At 33.1% G+C, this 21,890-nt stretch overlaps 1 protein-coding gene across 23 annotated transcripts in view; it reads right to left on the bottom strand.

The window, feature by feature from the left end:
- The window catches only part of HDAC9 (histone deacetylase 9), an 829,181-nt gene that overhangs the window by 64,953 nt on the left and 742,338 nt on the right, over positions 1-21,890 (bottom strand). For all 23 annotated transcript variants that reach the window (XM_039862468.1, XM_039862469.1, XM_039862470.1 and 20 more), the window contains one exon: positions 9,943-10,076. In XM_039862468.1, coding sequence (XP_039718402.1) covers positions 9,943-10,076 — 134 coding nt within the window. The remainder of the gene's footprint in view (positions 1-9,942; positions 10,077-21,890) is intronic.

The following is a 21,890-nucleotide window of genomic DNA, read 5'->3' as shown; positions in this document are numbered from 1 at the left end:
TCCACAAATCAATTAACGTGATACACTACAGAAACAAAATGAAAAATAAAAATCATATGATTGTATCAATAGATGCAGAAAAAGCATTTGACAAAATCCAGCATCCATATGTGATAAAAACTCTCAGCAAAGTGTGAAAAGAGGGAACATACCTCAACACAATAAAGACCATATATGACAAACCCACAGCTAATATCTTCTAAGGTTGAAAGCTAAAAGTGTTTTCTTTAATATCAAATATAAGACAAGGATGTCCGATTTCACCAGTTTTATTCTACATAGTTTTGAAGTCCTAGCCACAACTACCAGACAAGAAAAAGAAATAAAAGGCATCCAAATTGAAAAGGAAGAAGTAATACTATCTTTATTTGCAGATAACATGATACCATATGTAGAGAACCCTAAAGATTCCACAAAAAGAAAACTATTAGAACTGATAAATGAATTCAGTAAAGTAGTAAGATACAAAATTAATACTCAGAAATTAGTTGCATTGTTATATACCAATAATGAACTTCAGAAAGAGAATTTTTAAAAATCCCGTTTATAATTGCATGAAAAAAAAAATACCTAGGCATAAATTTAGCCAAGGAGGTAAAAGACTTGTAATCAGAAAATTGTAAGACATTGAAGAAAGAAACTGAAAAAGGTACAAATAAATAGAAGCATATACCATACCTTGGATAGCAAGAATTAACATTGTTAAAATGTCCATACTAGTCAAAGCAATCTATAGATGCTATAAAATCCCTATCAAAATATCAATAGCATTTTTTACATAACATGAATAAATAATCCTAAAATTTATATTGAACAAAAGACCCCAAATAACCACAGTCATCTTGAGAAAGAAGAACAAAGATAGAGGTAACATGCTACTCAATATCAAATTATACTACAAGAGTATAGTTATCAAAACAGCATGGTACTGTCATAAAAACAGATCCATAGGTCAATGGAACAGAATCGAGAACCCAGAAATAAATCCACACCTATACAGTCAATTAATCTATGACAAAGAAGGCACAGATGTACAATGGGTTAAAGACAGTCTCTTCAATAAATGGTATTGGGAAAACTGAACATAAACATGCAAAAAAATGAAACTAGATCACTTTCTTATATCATATACAAGAATAAGCTCAAAATAGATTAAAGACTTAAATGTAAGACCTGAAATCATAAAACTTCTAGAAGAAAATATAGGCAATAAACTCTTTGACATCACTCTTAGTGATATTTTTTTCCCCATGTCTCCTCAGCACAAGAAAGAAAAAAAAATAAACAAATGAGACTACATGAAACTAAAAAGTTTTTGCAGGGCAAAAGAAACCATCAACAAAATGAAAGACAACCTATTCAATTGGAGAAGGTATTCAGCAGTGATACCTCCAACACAGGGTTAATATCCAAAATGTATAAGGAACTCCTACATCTTAACATGACCAAAACAAACAATCTGATTAAAAACTGGGCAAAGGACCTAAACAGACATTTTAGATCCTTTGGGTTACTGAGTTGTCTGAAGTTATACAACACAGTAAATACTTGAGTAGTGCTTAATTTTTCTCTCTCATATTTTCTTCAAATAAAAAAGTACATATTTTCTTCAATAAATATGGCACAGTAATCATGTTGAAGCACTATATGTCTTAAAATAATGATGTCAATAAAACTTATGTTTAGTGTGCAGAAGGAAAGATACATTTTTTCTCTTCATAAATACTACAGGCACAAGCATGAGTTACTGTCCAAAACATTATGAATAATAAATTTTAAAAATGATTTTGTGTATGTTTATTTCATATACATAGTTGTATTTAAAATTTATGAAAAAGGGAAACTATGTAGTCATAATAGTTCTATACGTTCACTATAAAAATAAATGAATTGATAATATTAATGAATACATATAAACTTTGAAATATTTGTGGAATTGCAAATAATTGGTCCAAAAGTTTGCCATGATCTGGGAGTGAACCTCATAGCAATTTGATGTGAGGTCTACAGAGTAGTCAGAAAAATATGTATGTGATATAAAAGAAGAAAGAATGACCTTTGGCAATGTAGTTTCAAGTTTAAATCTTGGCTCTAATGCATTCTGGCTGCCCAATTTTGAATGGATTTTTTAAGCCTCTTTAAAATTCATTATCACCATCTGTAAGATGGAAATAATATCTATCTCTTAGTCTAGAGAATTCATAAATTGAAAACGAAAAAAAGAGTTTACCAATATTTTTATGACTTTGGACCAAGATGGTGACATACATAGGAGGCTCCTGAATTTCTCTCCTTCCGAGGATGCACTGAATATACACCTACACATCGAGCAATTCCCCCTAAAGAGAAATCCAAAAACTAGCTGAGTGACTCCTACACACTGAGCAAATAAGAAAATACCCACGTCAAAATGGGGAGGAAAGACTGAGACACACTTTCACCATAAACTCCACCCCTGGCACAATTGGGAGGGAACCCCTACCATCCAGCTTTTCCCTGAGGAGTGAAGGGTTTGGACCACACATCTAGAATCCTATTTCTTAAGTTTCCCACTCGAGGAATGGGCTCCCCAAACACCTCGCTCTGAAAGCCAAAAGGGCTTGAATTCATGAGTCCCACAGGACTACAGCAAACAAAGAAGCAGTTCTTAACAGGTGCGCAAGCACTTGCTATAGCTATCCCCGCCCCAGGGCTCAGTGCAGAGGGAGCAAGCAAAAACACCCATCTCTCAGTTTTTCTCTGGAAGGGGTTTGACTGTACACTTTACAAGCTGCAGCCTGAGGAGTCTGGCTTCTAACTTAGTATGCACCAAGGTGCTGACTGATTTTCCCCAGAGCCTAAAAGAGCTGGTGGTCACTTCTCCCACCTTTTCCCTCCGATTTACTCCAAAAATAAAAACAAGTCACCAGTATCTCCCTGGAAGGAGCTTGTTCACATATCTTGTATACATATCTAACTTTTATGGTTGTTACCCATAGGATGGGCCCACCAATCACCTAGCTCTGATACCCAACATTCATGCATTCAGGAGTCCCATAAGAACATAACAAACAAAGAATTTTTAAACAGGCATAGGAGCACTCCATGGGCTATACACTTAAGCTCAGTACAGAAGAAACAGGTAAAAATGCCCATTTCATAGTTTCTTCACAGAAGAGATAGGAATGCCTACTTTTCCAGCTGCTGCCTGAGGGTCCAGCTTCTAGTCAGCCTACATCTAGTTGCTGACTGTAATCCTCACCTTAGGGACACTGACAGCTCTCGACACACGCTCAACTGCTAGGAGACACTAACAACAAAGACTGCAGCTTGGATAGTCACAAAGGTTTGAGAAACAAACAGAAGCTCAGGCCAGGCTGACTGATAATGTTCATCTCCCACATGAAACCAATCTCTCAAGACTGGGAGAGGTGGCTGTTTTATCTAATGTGCAGAAACCAACAAAGAAAATCAAAGTAAAAAACCAAGGGAATATATTTCAAGCAAAATCCTCAGTAACAGATCTTAATGAAATGGAAAAAAAGTGATTTACCCCACAGAGTATTCAAACTATTAGTCATTAAGATGATCACTGAGGTCAGGAGAGCAATACGCGGATAAAGAATTTTACCAAAGAAATAGAAAATATTATAAGGTATCAAACAGAAATCATAGAGCTGAAGAATACAATAATTGAAATGAAAAATTCAATAAAAGAGTTCAACAGTAAACGAAATCAAATGGGAAAAAGAATCAGTGTACTCTAAGACCGGGCAGTGAAACTCATCCAGTCAGAGTAGAAAAAATGAACAAAACAAAACAAAACAGGAAAAACAGTGAAGCTAGCTTAAAGCAGTGGTTCCCAACCTTATTGGTAATAGGGACAAGTGCTCCTATGAGATTCTAATGCCTCATGATCTGAGGTGGAGCTGAGGAGGTGATGCTAGTGATGGAGAGCGCCTGCAAATACAGATGAAACTTTGCTTGCTTGCCTGCCACTCACCTCCTGCTATGCAGCCAGGTTCCTAACAGGCCACGGACCAGTACCAGTCCATTGCCTGGGGGATGGGGACCCCTGGTTTGAAGGACTTCTAGGGAACCACAAGCTGACCAAAATACACATTACAGGGGTCCCGGAAGGAGAAGAGAGAGAGAAAGGGCCATAGAACTTATTTGAAGAAGTAATGGCTAAAAACTATCCTCATCTGGAGGAAAAAAACAGACATCTAAGTCTAGGAAACCCAAAAAGTAGCAAATAAGATAGATTTAAGGAGAGCCACACCAAAATATATCATAATTAAATTGTCCAAAGTTAAAGACAAAGAGAGAATCTTAAAAGTGGCAAAAGAAAAACAACTTATCATATATAATAGAATCTGATTATGATTATGAGTGAATTTTTCAGCAGAAACTTTGCAGATCATAAGAAAATGGAATGATATATTCAAAGTGTAGCAAGAAAAACTGCCGACCAATAATACTCTACCCAGTAAATTTGTACTTAAGGATAGAGTTTTGTAGATAAACAAAAGCTGAAGAAATGGCCTTATAAGAAATGTTAAAGGGAGTTCTTTAAGCTGAAATGAAAGGATGCTAACTAGTAACATGAAAACTTATGAAAATATAAAACTCATTGGTAAAGGTAAATATATAAATTCAGAATACTCTAATATTGTAATAGTAGTAGGTAAATAACATTAGTATAAAAGTTAAAAGAAAAAATATTAAAAATAACTACAATAATTTGTTAATGGGTAAACGATATAAAAATAATTTGTTACATCGAAAACATAAATTGAAGAGGGAAACTGTAAAAATGTAGAATTTTTACATGCATTAGAAGTTAATATGTTTTCAACTTAAGATACACTATTATATCTATAACATGTTTTATGCAAGCCTCATGTGAACACAAAACAAAAACCTATAGTAGATAAGCAAAAATTAAGAGAAGGAAATCAAACACAACGCTATGGGAAAATCAATTCACCAAAGAAGATAACAAGACAGGGAGTAAGGAACTACAATACGGGCAGAAAACAGCAAGATGGCAATAGTAAGTCCATATATCTCAATAACTATTTTAAATGTAAATGAACTAAATTTTCCAATCAAAAGACATACAGTGGCTGATTGGATAAAACATAAGATTTAATCATATGCTGCCTACAAGAGAATCACTTCGGTTTTAAGGAAACACAGATTGAAAGTGAAGGGATGGAAAAGATATTCTATGCCAATGGAAACCAGAAGAAAGCAGAGGTAGGTATACCTATATCAGAAAAAACAGACTTTAACGCACAAACTATAATAAGAGAAAAAGAAGATCATTATTTAATGATAAAGTGGTTATTTCATCAAGAGGATGTAACAACTGTAAATAATCATGTGCTCAACACAGGAGTACCTAAATTTATAAAGCAAATATTAACAGATTTAAAAGGAATAAATGAAATTACAGAAGTAGTAGAGGACTTTAATACTCTACTTTCAACAACTGATAGATCATGCAGACATAAAATAAGGAAACATTAGATTTAAACTACACATTAGACCATATGGGTCTAACAGACATATATAGAGCATTCCATCTAATAACAACAGAATATACATTCTTCTCAACCACATATGGAACATTCTCCACAACAAAGGATGTATTAGGCCACAAAGCCAGTCTTAGCAAACTTAGAAAGAATGAAATCATCCCAAGTATTTTTTCTTACCACAATGGCCTGAAACTAGTTATCAATTAAAAGAAAAAAACTAAACAATTTATAAACATATGGTCATTTAACAACACACTCCTTAACAAACCAATGGGTCAAAGAAGAAATCAAAACAGAAATCCAAAAATATCTTGAGATAAATGAAAATGGAAACACAACATACTAAAACTTATGAAATGAAACAAAAACAGTTTTAAAAGACAGTTTATAGTAATAAATATTTACATTAATAAACAAAAAACAAAACTCATAGTTACAGAGAATAAATTGATGGTCGGCAGATGGGAGGGAGCTTGGGGGATGAGTGAAAAAGTAAAAGAGATTAAGAATTACAAATTGCTAGTTATAAAAATAGTCACAGGGATGTAAAGTACAACACAGAGAATATAGTCAATAATATTATAATAACTTTTTAATGGTGTCACATGGGTACTAAATTCATTGGGGTGATCACTTTGTAAGCTATATAGTCTCATCACTATGTTGTACACCTGAAACTAATATAATATTGTACATCAACTTTAATGAAAATAAATTAATTTTAAAAGAGAGCTCTCATATAAACAACTTTACACTTTAAGCAATTAGAGGAAAAAAACCATTAATGAAGCCTAAGGTAGTAGAAGGAAGGAAATAAAAATCAGTTAGAAATAAATGAAATAAAAATAAAAAGACAATAAAAAATAAAAAATAACTGAGGTGGTTTTTTGAAAATATAAACAAAATTGACAAACCTTTAACTAAACCAAGAAAAAAAGAAGCTTCAATTAATAAAATCAGAATTGAAAGAAGACATGACAACATAACAGAAACACAAAAGATCATAAGAAACTACTATGAAAAATATATGTTAACACGTTTGATAACCTAGAAGTGTGTAAATTCCTAGAAATATAAAACCTACTTGGACTGAATCATGAAGAAATAGAATATCTGAACAGACTAATTACTAGTAAGGAAATTAAATTAGTAACCAAAGACCTACCAACAAAGAAAAGTCCAGAATCATATGGCTTCACTGGTGAATACTACCAAACAAACAAACAAACAAAACTAATATCAATCCTTTTCAAATTCAACCAAAAAAATGAAGAGGAAGAAACAGGTCCAAACTCATTTTAGGAGGCCAGCATTCCCCTGATACCAAAGCCAGTAAAGGACACTACAAGAAAAGAAATTACAGGCTGATTTCTTTATTGAACATATACGTAAAATTTCTCAGCAAAATTTCAGCAAACTAATTTCATCAGCTAATTTTAAAAACTAATTTTTAAAGAATCATACAGCATAATCAAGTGGGATTTATTCTAGGGATTCAAAGATGGTTCAACACACAAAATCAATCAATGTGATATAGCACATTAAGAAATGGAGACTAAATATATGGTCATCTCAACAGATGCGGACAAAGCACTTGACAAAAGTCAACATTCTTTCATTATAAAAACTCTCAACAAATTTGGTATAGGAGAAATATACCTCAACATTATAAATGCCATATGTGACAACCCACAGATAACATCATATTCAATGTTGAAAAGCTGAAAGCTTTTAAGATGAGGAACAAGACAAGGATGCCCACTCTTGCCACTTTTATTCAATGCAGTACTGTAAGTACTATCTAGAGCAATTATGTAAGAAAAAGAAATAAAATTCATCCAAATCTGAAAGGAAGAAGTAAAACTGCCACTATTTTCAGGTGACATGATATATACAGAAAACCCTAAATACTCCATAAAAAATGTTAGAACTAACAAGCAAATGCAGTAAAGATGCAGGATTTAGTATCAACATCAAAAAATCAGTTGTGGTTCTATACACTAACAGTGAACTATCTGAAAAAGAAATAAAGAAAACAATCCCATTTACAATGGCATCAAAAATAATAAAATGTTCAGAACTAAATTTGTCCAAAGAAGTGAACAATCTGTTCACCAAAAAAATTAAGACATTGATGAATAAAATTGAAGAAGATACAAATAAATGGGAAAATGTCCCATGTTTAATATTAACTCTTTTGAGAGTTAATATTACCCAAAGAGATCTATAGAGTCAATACGATCTCTGTCAAAAGGAATTTTTCACAAAAATAGAAAAAAAACTTCTAAAACTCATATGAAACTACAAAAGACTCCAAATAGCCAAAGCAATCTTGAGAAAAAAGAATAATGGTCAAGTCATCACACTTATTTCAAACTATACTACAAGTAATCAATACAATGTGACATAGGCATCAAAAACAAACATGCAGATTAATGGAACAGAAGAGAGAACCAAGAAATAAACCCATGCATATATGGTCAATTAATCTTCAACAAAGGAAACAGGAATATACAACGGGGAAAGAATAGTACATTCAATAAATGGTGTTGGTAAAACTAGTTAGCCATATGCAAAAGAATGAAACCGTACCCTTATCTTATGGCATACACAACAATAAATTCAAAATTGATTAAAGACATAAATGCAAGACTTGAAATCATAAGGTTCTTACAAGAAAGCATGGGGGTAAGCTCCTTGAAATAGGTCTTGGCAATGGTTTTTGGGGTTTGAAATTAAAAGCAAAACCAACAAAAGCAAACATAGTGGTATTACATCAAACTAAAAAGCTCCTGTACAGCAAAGATAATCATCAGCAAAATGAAAAGGCAAACTGAATAGGAGAAAATATTTGCAAACCATGTATACAGTAATGGGGTTAATATCTAAAATAAACAGGGAATCCATACAACTCAACAGCCAATAAGCAAAGAAACAAATAAACGAACCGGTTAAAAAAATAGGCAAAGGACCTGAATCCAAAATCTGAATAGATGTTTTCTGAAAGAAGACATACAAATGGCCAATAGTTTATGAAAAGATGCTCAACATAAGTAATCATCAGGGAAATGCAAATCAAAACCACAATCAGATACCAAATCACCTATTTTTAGGATGTGTATTATCAAAAAGAAAAGAAATAAACGCTGGTGAGAATGTGGAGGAAAGAGAACTCTTGTGTACTATTGATGGGAAGGTAAACTGGTACAGTCATTACGGAAAAGAGCAGTAGATTCTTAAAAAAGTTAAAAATACAACTATGATCCAGAAATCTCACTTCTGGGTATATATCCAAAGGAAACAAGATCATGATCTTCAAGAATGATGTGTACTCCCATGTTTTCTGCAGCATTATTCACAATATCCAAGGTATGGAAACAACTTAAGTATCCATTGACAAATAAATGGACAGAAAAATGTGATATATTTATAAATTTTATATATATATATATATATAAAATTTATAAATATATATATATATATGTATGTATATCATTCAGCCTTAAAAAAAGAAGAAAATCCTGTCACTTGCAACAACATGGATAAATTTGGAGGGCATTAAGCTAAGTGAAATAAGACAGACAAGAAATATAGAATACTGCATGATGTTACTTCTGTAACCTCCACCCACTCCCCGACCCCCACAAAAAAAAAAAAAGGTAGTTGAACTCATAGAAGAATAGAATGGTGATCACCAGGGGTGGGATGGTGATGGTGGGTAGAGATAGAGGTTGGTGAAAGGTTTTAAACTTTTAGTTATAAGATAAAAAGATTTGAAGACCTAATGGTTAACATGGTGACTACAGTTGATAACATTGTATTGTACAAATGAAATTTGCTAAGAGAACTTAAGTGTTCTCACCCCCACTCCCCCCAAAAAAGTAACTATGTAAAGTGATGAAAGTGTTAAATTAATTTAATGGTAGAAATCATTTCATACTGTATATGTATACTAAGTCATCACATTGTATACTCTAAATATATTATAATTTTATTTGTTGATTATACCTCAATAAAGCTAAAAAATACTTTTAAAAAGCCCTTTGCCCCTCTGAACTAACATACTCCTATAGACAATCTCGAGAGAAATTTTCTTTGAGTTATTTCTTTTTCAATGTTCCATTGTTCATTAGTTGGGTCAGTATAGAAAGCATTTCTTTTCCCAAGGGTTATCTTATTTGAGTTCTGCCAATAACTTGACTGAAGGGAATGCTATGTGGATTCTATCACTGGACAACATTATAGCATATAAAATGAGAACATATAAACTTCTCTTACATAAGGCTTACCTTCTTAAAGTTCTAACAGCAACATTGTGTTTTTGAGCACATGGGATTTTTTTTTAAAAGACTTAAAAATATGCATGCATACATTCCTGGTCTTTTACCCCTGATCTTTTGTACTTTTAGTTTTTTACCTCATTTCCTAGAAGGGCATTTACACAGGCTTCTGATGCATCGCAGATGGCTGTGAGATCATGTCCTCCTTCTAGAGCCAACACCACATGTCCATCAGCCAATGTCATCAACTGCTTCGTCAAATGGCCAAAGCCTACCATAATACAAACAGAATATTTCAAAGAATTAAATCAAAACAGAATGACTAGAATCCAACATTAATTGGGGATTTATTCTCTGTATGTCCTGTCTCAGTACTTTCCATGTGCTAACTCATTTAATATAATAACTTGATAAATTAGGTCATATTATTATCTTTATTTACAAATGAGAGAACTAAAACTCAAGATCTCACAGCTAAGAAGTATCACAACCCAAATTTCCACTGGTCAGTCTGGCTTTCACCATAGCACACTGCTACCTTTCACAAAACATTCTGTGTGAAACTGGATGAAAAGATTGAATAGTATATGTTCACTGTTAATAAGGTAAATAATCCCATTTGCTTGACATGTGTTTCCTGTCTCCATCATCTACGATTACTGCATTATAAGAAGTTTTCTGTGTATCAACTTGATTACTTTACTATCACATTAGATTTTTATAGACATTCTTTTGTTATGCAATAGTTGGAAAATGCAAAAAAATGTTATAAAATATAATGATATGACAAACATCTGTTCACTAACCTTCCAATTTAAGGAAAATATCATTAGCAATACTTTTGATGCCCCTCTGTGCCTCTCTCTCATAATGTCCCTCCTCGTCTCTATGGGAAATCAAGATCCCGAGTTTCTGTTTATAGTTCCCTTGCTTCCCTTTGTTTGATTTGCTTGTTTTCGAACTTTATAAAAATGGTTTTATACTTTTGCACTTGCTCTTTTCACACATTTTGTTAGCTCATCTTTGTTGATGCATATATTCGCTGTTTAGTAGGCCATTCTATGAGTGTAGAAGAATAATTATCCATTCTCCTGTGATGGATATTTGCATTTCCTGTTATTACAAAACTCCAGTGTTTTATTATACAAACAATGCCTCCGTGAACATTATTATACAAGTCTTCAGTGTACATGTGTAAGGGTTGAGTCAAATTTTTGTGCCTTAAAATCTGCTAAAAAATACGAGAATATTTCCAAAGAGCTATCACCAATCCTCACTATGTGAAGCAGACTATATAAGAATTCCAGTTTAGTCACATCCTTGACAATATTTGATATGATTTTCGAAGTGGGTGGGTGAATAATAGGCATGTTAATGTGTTCTTATTTAGTATAAGGAAGTATCTATTTCTACTCTGAATTAGAGATTTTATTGTAAATAGATGCTTAATTTAATTAAATTATTTCTTTATACCAAATAAGATTGTTTTTCTCCTATAATTTTGTAGTGTTGTTAGTTGCATTAATTACTATTTCTAATATTAAACCCTTGTTGAATTTATGGACTAAAATAAACTTGCTTGTGATGGCATTACCTTTCATATACACAGATGGAATTGTTTTGCTAATGTTTTGTTTAGGTTTTTTTCACCTATGTTCATGAATGTGGTTAATTTATAATTTTCCATTCTTCTATTGATCATATTGACTTTTGATGTGGTTGAGATCCTCTTTTTCCATTATTTGACCCTAGAATGCTATGTAGAAATCTTCTGTAAAACCATTTGAGTCTTGTATTCCTTTTGAGGAAGATTTTTAACTATTGGTAGAATTTCTTTATAGATTAGAAAACTACTCATGCTTTCTATATCTTCCTAAATTATATTTTTCTAAACAATTTCTTTTAAGTGTTCAAATTTATTAAAATAAAGTTTTTATTATCTCCATTATCTTATTTTGGAACTCTAACTAGATGTTCATTGTCTTTGCCATTATATCCTTAATTGATTTTAAAATTAAATGATTATTCTCTGAAATTTCTTAAAGTATATTAAAAATAATCTTAATCTTATATTTTCTTTCATATTTTCTATGTTTCCTTTTGTCCTGCATGATGTGCACTTTCGATTCAAATCTGTCATCCAGACTTTCTCTCTCCAGATGTGCCTAATTTACTGTTTAACACTTCTATTGATATTTTCATTTCAGTGGTTATATTATTCAATCTTAGATGTTTTGTTTGGTTATATTTTATATCTTCCTAGTCATTTTTATAATTTCTTACTTTTTGCTAACGTTTTTATTTCTTCCTTTTATTTTAAGAAATAAAAACGTTAGCAAAAAGTAAGAAATTATATTTTAAGAAATAAAAGGAAGAAATAAAAACGTTAGCAAAAAGTAAGAAATTAGGCATAATGATTTTTATTTTCTGTATCTGCTATCTGAAGTCTTTATGGTTTAGTTTTACTATTTGTTGTTTCTTCTGATTCATCCTCATGATATCTTAGTTCTCATGTGTTTCTTGAATATTTTGGAGCTCATACTCATTGGAAGTTTATACGTGAGTAGTCTTTTGAAGACTGAGTTGTATGTGATATTTATCTTTGAAACCTGGTGTGAGTGTGATTTTGTTTGCTTCTGCTGGATGGGTGAAACACTATCAACTATGATCAATTTTAAATTCTTAGATTGCAGGGCTCTTTTTTCATTGTACAGAGATTATAAATGTGGAACACAAAACTTGATTATAAGTTCTTATAGAAAAGTTCCGTTCTTTCCTTTTCTTTTAATTTCCTTTGAAATTCTCTCTATTGACAGCCATAGCTAAGACAGACCTGTTATATTCATCAGTATTTTCTTTTCTTCTATTCATCCTTTTTCTTAGATTCGGGCCTTTTATCTTTCCTTTCTTTATTCTGGTCTCCAATCAAAATCTTTCCCTTTATAGGCCCAAGTTTTTTGACTCCCTTTCCGGTATGCAGTAGTTTTTTAATGTTCAGGCTCTGGACAACTGGAGACTTTGGGATAGCCCAGGGAAACCAATACCTCTAGTATTTGCTCATCTTCCTTCATCATTTTGGAAGTCATTCATAAACTTAAAAAAGTAGTTTTGATAGTTTCATGTAGGAGTATTTCAGGATGTGCAGTCTTTCATATCGCCAAATGTAAATGTCTCTCAAAATTTTAAAAAAATTCATATTTCATCTAACCTGCCCAATTTCAAGAACAATTGTAAAAAAATAAAAAAGAATAAATGAAAAGAAGTAAAACCATGTGTTCAGTATGACATTTTATTTTTAATATACTTTAAGAAATATCAGAGAATAAATATTTAATTTAAAAATCGATTCTACTTTTAAAAAATTAATATTTATTTTTTTAGAGCAGTTTTCATTTTACAGAAAAAAATAAGCAGAAAATAGAGTTCCTACAGACCATGCTACCCTGTTATTAAACCTGTTATTAACATCTTGCATTAGTGTGGTACATTTGTTAAAACGGATGAGCCAAAATTGATATATTATTGTTAACAAAAGTGTATGGTTAGGATTCACTCTTTGTGTTGTATGGTTCTATGGGTTTTAACAAATGCATAATATCATGTATCCACCAGTATAAAATCATATAGAATGATTTCACTGCCCTAAAACTCCACTGTGCTCCAACTAGTCATTCCTCCTCTCCAACCCCCAACCCCTGCAAACCAATGATCTTTTTCCCCCTATAGTTTTGTCACACATTTTTCCATGTCCACATAATTCAAATTTTTAGCTTCTTGTATTACCTAAAATACAAAAAAAACCATTATCTTACTTCCCTTTTTTTATATAATACTTATATTTAGAATGTTTCTATATCCATGAAAACTTGAAAGAATAACCTCCCGTGTGGTATTACATGTTCCTCAAGCCTGCCTTCACTGTTTTCAAATATGACCTCTGTTCTCCTCTTAAGTCTTGTGGTCTTTCATTTGAAAAGAAAGGAAATTCTCAGAAAACAGTTTGTAGAAGTAAATGAAAGTTTATAAAACTGTCAAACAATGAGACCCCCAAGTCAAAGTTGCTTCCATTTTGGAACGATTAAATAATATCATCTTAATCCTTGAAATGCATTGAGATATCTATCCAATAAACCAGAACTGTCCAGAATTTCTGTTCCAGAATTTCTGGCACTTGAGGCTAGTCATGGACATGATACGTTTATTTCCCCATACCTTGAAACACGTCAGTGTGTTGATTCTATGCACTGACTTACTATTCTGATGAAAGTCAAAATTGTCACTTTATAATTATCCTATGATTCTAAATACTTGGCAAAAATTATTCTAAAAAGGATTTAAAAATTAGGTGAAAACTGTTTTCTAGCACTATAATATTTCTCATTTCCCATGGATCTCATTTTGATACCAATAAGAATCTTTTCCACAGGCCACTTAGGAATAAGGCTGACTACACTAAACTCCACCTTCTTATCTAACTACTATAAAAATAACGGTAAGCTTTCAGAAAATGTGTAATGCAAAGTTCTGATCCTTCAAGCTTAGAAATGTTCTTGGCTTAAGTCAATGTTAATAGCACATAGTAATTAGTTCCAATCTAGAAGACAAAAAAAGTGAGAAATGCTCATAATACTCATAGGCAAATATTTCTGCTAATGATATTGCTAAATATTCTAGACAACTTTTCCTATAACTTAAACCAGGCTACAATGATAACTTAAAAATATATAATAATAAATCAAGCCAGTACACCATATCCTTCATGCTGAAGGGTCCTAGCGATTGAGAATTCAATTATCTAAAGTCACTACTAAGCAGATCAAATCACATGGATTAAAAAAAGGGGGAGAAAGAAAGTCCCAAATCTGATTTAAATTCATTCCTTCCTCTGGGAATAAAAAGAAGTCCCATAAAATAGCGCATTTAGATGGGACAGTAAAAGTGGAAGGAAAGAATGGAATGAAGTTAATCTTTGATCTGTATCCAAATTCCTCTTTCTTTTACCTACAGGGTTTATTTCCATTCACATGTTACCCATGTGATCTCTGGAGACACAGCATGAGGCAGCTGAACTCTGATTTATGCATGCACAAAACATTCAAGTGAAGTAAAGAAATGAAATTTCTACAAGGCTTGTGCCCTCTCTCCCAATCAAAGTATGGAATTCAAGAACAACATTTTAGTTCTAGTAACTTGAGTTCTACTATGTCCATTACTGCTGTACATACATATATGAGGGAAAAGCGACATATGTCTACCAATTTCAAGGTATTATTTTTCAGGGCATGTGAGATAAAAGTTTCAGTGGGGTGTGTATGTGCATATGTGTGTGCGTGTGTGTATTTGATTAGAACTCATATAACACTTTAAATAGGCATAAGTGCAAGTTTCATTTAATAGTTTCTACTTCTAGAATCACAAAAGGGACCAAAGCTCATCTTACTTGTTGCAACAAACTTAACCTTGCATAGTTGAAAAACTATAACGCAGACCATAGCTAGCAATGTTTTCCTCAAGAGAGCTGAAGTATCCTCAGTGCGAGGGCTGATGGAAAAGAAGTGATCAAGTGAGAAAACATGTCTGGAAACATGCTGCATCATGGGCTCAAGCAATCACCAGAAATGGGGATGGAGCTGGCTTCTTAGGTCAATATATACTTTTACTTTCTGAATTTCCTTCGACAGAGGGGTACAGAGCTTCGGGAGGAGCCTGAATGCCTGGGGTAGGCTCAGGTTAGTGACTGGAATTGGTACAGAGTCACAGAAAATCAGCCCCAGCAGCTGTCCCTACTGCCTGCACTGACTATGACAGAATTCTCTAAGAAATACTTTTTTCAAATTGAGAGTTGGCACCTTAGACTCTCTTAAGGAAGATTTCTGGAATGAGACATTAACGACGTACCACCACGACAATTACTACTGCTGCTACTACACTAAAGAATCCTATCTGTAGCCTGGTTGTTTTAAAAAGTATCAACTTAATCTAATTTGATCAACATTAAATTAAAAGCATCGGAGAAAGCTATATTCTAACAAATCATTTCTTTTGACCACCAAACACAGCTGAACTGGTAACTATCAAGACTGAGAAACCACTAAGAAAGAGAATTGGAAGGGCATTTTCAGTTAGATATCCTCTGTTCAGTTGTACTGATTTTCTAGAAGCAAATCTCACACCAGTAAAAATCTTTCTTACAAGTAACTTAGGAATGAGGCTGACTCATTTCTAAACTCCACCTTCTTACCTGATTCCTGTAAAAAGAATGGGGAGCGTTCAGAAAATGTGTCATGTGAAGTTCTGCTCCCTAAAGCTTAGAAATATTCTTGGCTTAAATGCTGTTGCCTCTGAAAAGAATATTAAATAAGTTGTAAATATGGTAGTAGTTTAAATTAACAGTTTCAATTTGATTTCCTGATGTTCTATGAGGGCTTATTTCTGCCTAAGAAGTCATATCGTGTTTGGCATTTGCACAAGTTAGAAAAATTGTTTAAAATAAAAAGTCGCTCTAAGAAGGTTCAAAGAGCAAACTTTAGATATGTATTGAATAACTAAGACAGAGGACACAAAAGGATTCATACTTTGAAATGGCATGTCTCGAACGTTTCTCTTTCCCAAATAGTCCCAGAGAACAGTGGCAGTGAAAGGAAACAGCCCTAACTAGTTTTAATTTCCATTTACAAACAACTATTTTAAAAACCAGAATTAGCATATGTTCATTGCAGAAAATTTAGAAAAGAAAAAAATTAAATAATAAATAAGATAGCATAATATATGATAAATATAGGTTGTTATATATTATATAAATATACTATTTTAATAAGCAAATAAAATAGTAATAAATAATCACATATCTATAAAGTAATAAATTCGTAGTCCTACAAACCAGAGATAGCCAATTCGACTTTTGTGGTATTTTATGCTTGTTATCTTTATGTATTCTTAAAATAAAATAGAATCATATTATAATTTTTTTAACTCACATTTACAAATATCAGTATAGTGTAAAAGACTTTTCATGTCCTCTACAATATCTTTTTAAATGTATTTAATATACTAACCAATTTTCTAGTTTTAGATGTTTAAGTTTTTATTAGGTGTTTAGTTTTCTATATAATATTGCAAATAATATCCTTTTGGTTGAAATAGCCACCACCCACTAGCATTTATCTGATTCTAGGGTTATTATGTATTATTTTAGGATAGAAAGAGGCCTGCTCTTTATATTGCTAACTTTTTTTTTTTATCAGAGTATGAGACAGAATATAAATAAATAGTAAAGCACATAAAGGTAAATATGGTAATGAAGTATAGTCTAAACTTTATAAACTTCATTCTTTTAAAACCTATGTGTGTTCAGCAATGCCTGTTGTGGATAACAAACATTCTTACAGAAGTTTAAATGAGGAATACTCCCTCCAAATCTGTTTATATTATGAAATTGCAAATAGTGTACTGGTATCTCTATGGAGGCCAAAACAGAGAATTGTGCTGTAGGTTAAAGAGGGACTTTTTTCCAACCTATAAGTTAATTACCATTGCTATTTTGCCATCCTATAATAGATCAGACTCTAGAATCAGCAGCCAACTTCCAAAGAGAGATACCTGGGTCATGATTCATTTAGTTAATAAAAATAGTGACACAAAGTGATTGATTAGAGAAGTCATTTTATTTCTATTTATAAATCTCCTAATTTAGCTTATGTCAGTCTCCCATTCATTACTAGTATTTTTCCATTAATGTTTTCTGTGTCTGTCTGGAAAGCTTCATGTAAAAAAAGCACGAATTACAGAGGCAAATCTCTATCCCCACGATGCCTTTCAGCAGAGGAAGTGGAGTGAAAGTCAGCAGAAGCAACAGTTTCTTTTGAAATAATGACACCTAATGTTATTGATTTATACATTTTTGTATCTCTTTCTGATATGGCTAAGAAGCCTCAATAACAACTTATGTATTTTTTAAGAGGTTAGTTTCATTTGGGCCTGAAATGTTTGTGAAAACTTCATTGCAGATTCAATATAGTAGGGATCAAAGGAATCACGCACGTTTGTCATATTTTCATTCAAAAGTTTATTTTGCACATCCACTGGCATATTTTCTATAGTTATGTCCAGAAAGGATCACTGCAGAATGCATATACTATGAAGTATAAGTACAAAAACTGTAGCCATTTTTCTCTCTAAACCACTTTGTCATTGTTACCACGTTGTTCTTTAAGAAAATGCAGTCAAACTCAAGTTGAGAGAGAAGTTTGGGTAGCATGTGGCCATCTCATGTATTGTGAGGCTCTCTAGCAGGACTTCAAAGCAGAATCTGATTGTTGCAGATGGGAAGAATGCTTTCCACAGAAATACCTTTTTAAGACTCATGGTGCTGTAATTCATATGGTAGGCACTTGTGATTCATTCCTGATGATGTTGGGATCATTTAACTCACAAAACTATTGTCGCTACCATAAAATCCTTTCATCTGCAGCCAAAAAGGTTTATTTCATGCAAATGAAAATTTTTCATTAAAGTATCACCTTAATAATGGGCAAAGATATATATTTTCTGGTCATGTTTAAAATGTAAATTTATGAACATATTCTGAAGATTCATTTCATGTTATGATCTTTATTTATTTGATGTCCCAGGACTCTTTCCAAGTTCATTGAAGCCGGAAATCAATTTTAGAAGAAATATGGAGATTATTATCATTAAATCTTTCAGTTGGCTTATTCCAAGCAGCCCTATAAATGCTGCATATGTTTCAAAGAAGGCACTTTCAACCATAGTAAAAATCTTTTTACTGTTGTAGTCAGTGATACTCCAGGAGGTAAGTTTATATTCTCAGCACCTTTTAAAAACAAGTGAATAGTTGGTTTGTATCCTAAAAAAAGTCTGAGACAACAGAATACTGCAATACCATTATTTCCGAAAAGTGAAATTGAAAACATTTATCCTCAGGAATTTCCAAGGGTAAATGGCAAGAAAGTTTGCCTGTTATTTTGACCATCCATCCATTCTTGTACCCATTCGTCCGTCCGCCTGTCCATCTGTCCATCCACAATCCAGCTACAAATCAACAATTATTTAGTAAATAGCTACTATGTGTCATAGTTTTATATATACATCTGATACTTCAAGTATGTGAATCTCAGCTTTCTCACTGTAAATATAACTAAGAATTATTATTCTGCCTCACAGCTTAAAAATGAATATCTAATCATAAAAATCTACCTCAAAAAAAAGGAAAAAAGCATAAGCACAGTACTTTGAAAAGACTCTGCCATATCACAGTTTATATATTTCTTTAATAAAAAATTTTAATCAAAGAATTTTAGATCTAGAAATGAATTTCAATATATATATTCTAATCTTTTCATTTTAAGGATGAGGAAACTACTACCCACATTGGTGAATTATCAACACGAACAGTTAACAGAATTGGGATGAGAACTCAAAGCTCTCAGTGAGTGGATTCCCCGCCAATCAGCCTACTCATAGATATTAATATTGCCCATATTTTTCAGACACGATTTTCAGTTAAAAAGGAAATTTAGAAAGAGTTCCTAGACACCAAATGGCTTTTTATAAATTGTTGCTTTGGTGTGTTAAGTGTAAACACACCAGAGACATGTGAATTAAATTTCTCTTAAAATATACAAATATAAAACCTTAGACAATGCTTTTGGACATTATAGGAGCATTCTTTCCCATCCCTCAACAAAATCATTTTTGCCAAACCCCAACTGCAATTTGATTTGTCAATTACTAGTTTTTACTGCTGTTTTCAATAATGCATCAAACACATGGGATCTATTCTCCTATCGATGCTCAGTGATAACTGGCCAAGCGGGATGGAACAAGAACAGGACATACTCATGCTAAGCAATGATGATCCTATTACAGTAGTTAGCACTATTCGAATTCAACTAATATTTAGTGGGCATATACTCTAATAATAGCTAGGGAAATACAAAGATGAATAAGATATAGTTCCTGTTTCCAATGAACTAAAATATAAGGGACACACACACAGATGAATATGATTTAACATAGAGAAAGATAATTGTTATAAAATAAACACATTTTTATAAAACGTATAGAGCTTAGTAGAGGGATGTTTGCATGATTCCATTTCAATTGGAGAATATGGTAGGTAGAATTCTCATAATGAACTCCAATGATTCTTGCCTTGTATAATTCCCTCCCCTTTGACTGTGAGTGGAACCTATGAATATTATACACTCCTGCAATATAGCAAAAGGATTTTTCAGTTGCCCTTGAGTAAATCAAGAGAGATTTGGGGCAGTGTTTGAGAGGAGATAATATAATTAGACGAACCCTTTAAAAGCAATGAGTTTTCTTCAGGTGATCATTTAAAAAGAAATTAGAGAGTTGAAGCACAAGAAAGACTTGATACACCACTGATGGTCTGAAAATGGAGGGGACCCATTTGAGAAGGAATATTGGTGGCTTCTAGCCAGCAATGAAAAGGGAGTATCGGTCCTAAAACTGGAAGGTACAGAATTTTGGCCAGCAACATGAATGAGCTCAGAAGAAGATTCTTCCTCAGAACCTCAAGAATATGTTGATACCAGCCTTATAAGACATGAAGCAGAGAATCCAACTGAGTTTGCCGAGATTTGTGACCTACAGAACTGTGAGGTAATAAATGCGCAATGTTTTAAGTTACAAGTTGTCAGAGATCTCTAAATATACTTCAAGCCTATCGTAATTCTACTTTATGAGGTAAATCAAAGGAAAGTTGGAATAACAATAGTAACTGCAATAATTAGCAACTATAAAATATTTGTGCTGTGCCAGGTCTTGGGCTTCGTATAGATGTTTCATTTCATCCTCATGCCAACTTCTTGAGGGAGCTACAGGGAATGTGCAACTATCTATAGAGGAGCCAACAAAGAGAAGTTGAGTAACTTTCTCAAGGTCACACAACTAGAAGTTAGTAATGTCAAGATCAGCTCAGGCTGCTGACTTCAGAGTCTTAAGTCCTAATTACTGAACATACCGCCTGTTTAAAATAAATGAGAAGAGCTTCACATAATTTTTTAAAAGTCCGCACATATAAAGTATGTTTACTTTTCATTTAGAATGAGATGATGTAACCAGTGCATGTCACCATGTGCCCAAAGAATTCAACTGTTCTCACTGTTCTCCAACCGTTTTCCCCACTAAGTGCCAAGTGCCAAATGCCAACATGCTGAGGAATAAGACAATGCCGCAACAAACTGTCTGCTGGATCTGCGGGAGGTGGGTTGTTGGAAGAAAACAAAGTTGTGATGAGTTTTCAGATGGGATGAGATATTTCAAATAGAGTCAGTGCTGCTAGCTTCTCTATTACTGTGAACCAAAGCCAAAATCTGCGTGTCACTTTGTTTAAAAGAACATGAGAACTTCACTCCCGAATGAACTTGAGTTTACGCAGATTAGGTGACCTTTGTCAAGCAGAGCAATTTCTAGAACTGTGAACTCTTCTAAAGAACCAAGAGTTCTGTTAAAGATATATGATCACATACACACGAAAGATATATGATCTCTGGCCATATCAAGTTGGACCCTGCAAGGCTACCGAACTACTTGTTATTGGCTTCTCATACTTTTCAGAATTAAATTCAAAGCCTTCAAAACATGCTCTGTCTTTTCGGCTCCATATTCTACCATGCTCTCACACTCACTTTTCCCTTGACTTAGACTTAACTACTTACACAGTTTGATGAACACTGCAATCAAATAGTACCCACAATTCTGACCTCCTGTTGATAGAATATCTTGTCCACATCCAACTAACTCCTATTCATCTTCCAAACTCAGCATAAACAACAACCTGAACCCCCTGTGCAATGCAGAATTATTTCTATGCACTTCCACTTCTATTTCTCTCTCTCTAGTCCTGGGTTTGCAAGTTCACCCTACTAGGCTATAAACTGCTAGCAAAGAGGGACCACATGTTGCCTGACTTTGTATATCTACTGCCTAGCACAGTGCTGGGCATTTTCAGTATGTTAATGAAATGACTGACATATACATAGTAGAGAAACTAGATGCTCACTTTATGGACCTGGCTGAATGTGTGATAACAGCTAAA

Source organism: Pteropus medius, unplaced genomic scaffold (assembly GCF_902729225.1).
Source record: "Pteropus medius unplaced genomic scaffold, Ma_sr-lr_union100, whole genome shotgun sequence".
Taxonomy (NCBI): Eukaryota; Metazoa; Chordata; class Mammalia; order Chiroptera; family Pteropodidae; genus Pteropus; species Pteropus medius.
This window is presented reverse-complemented; position numbering and strand designations above follow the sequence as displayed.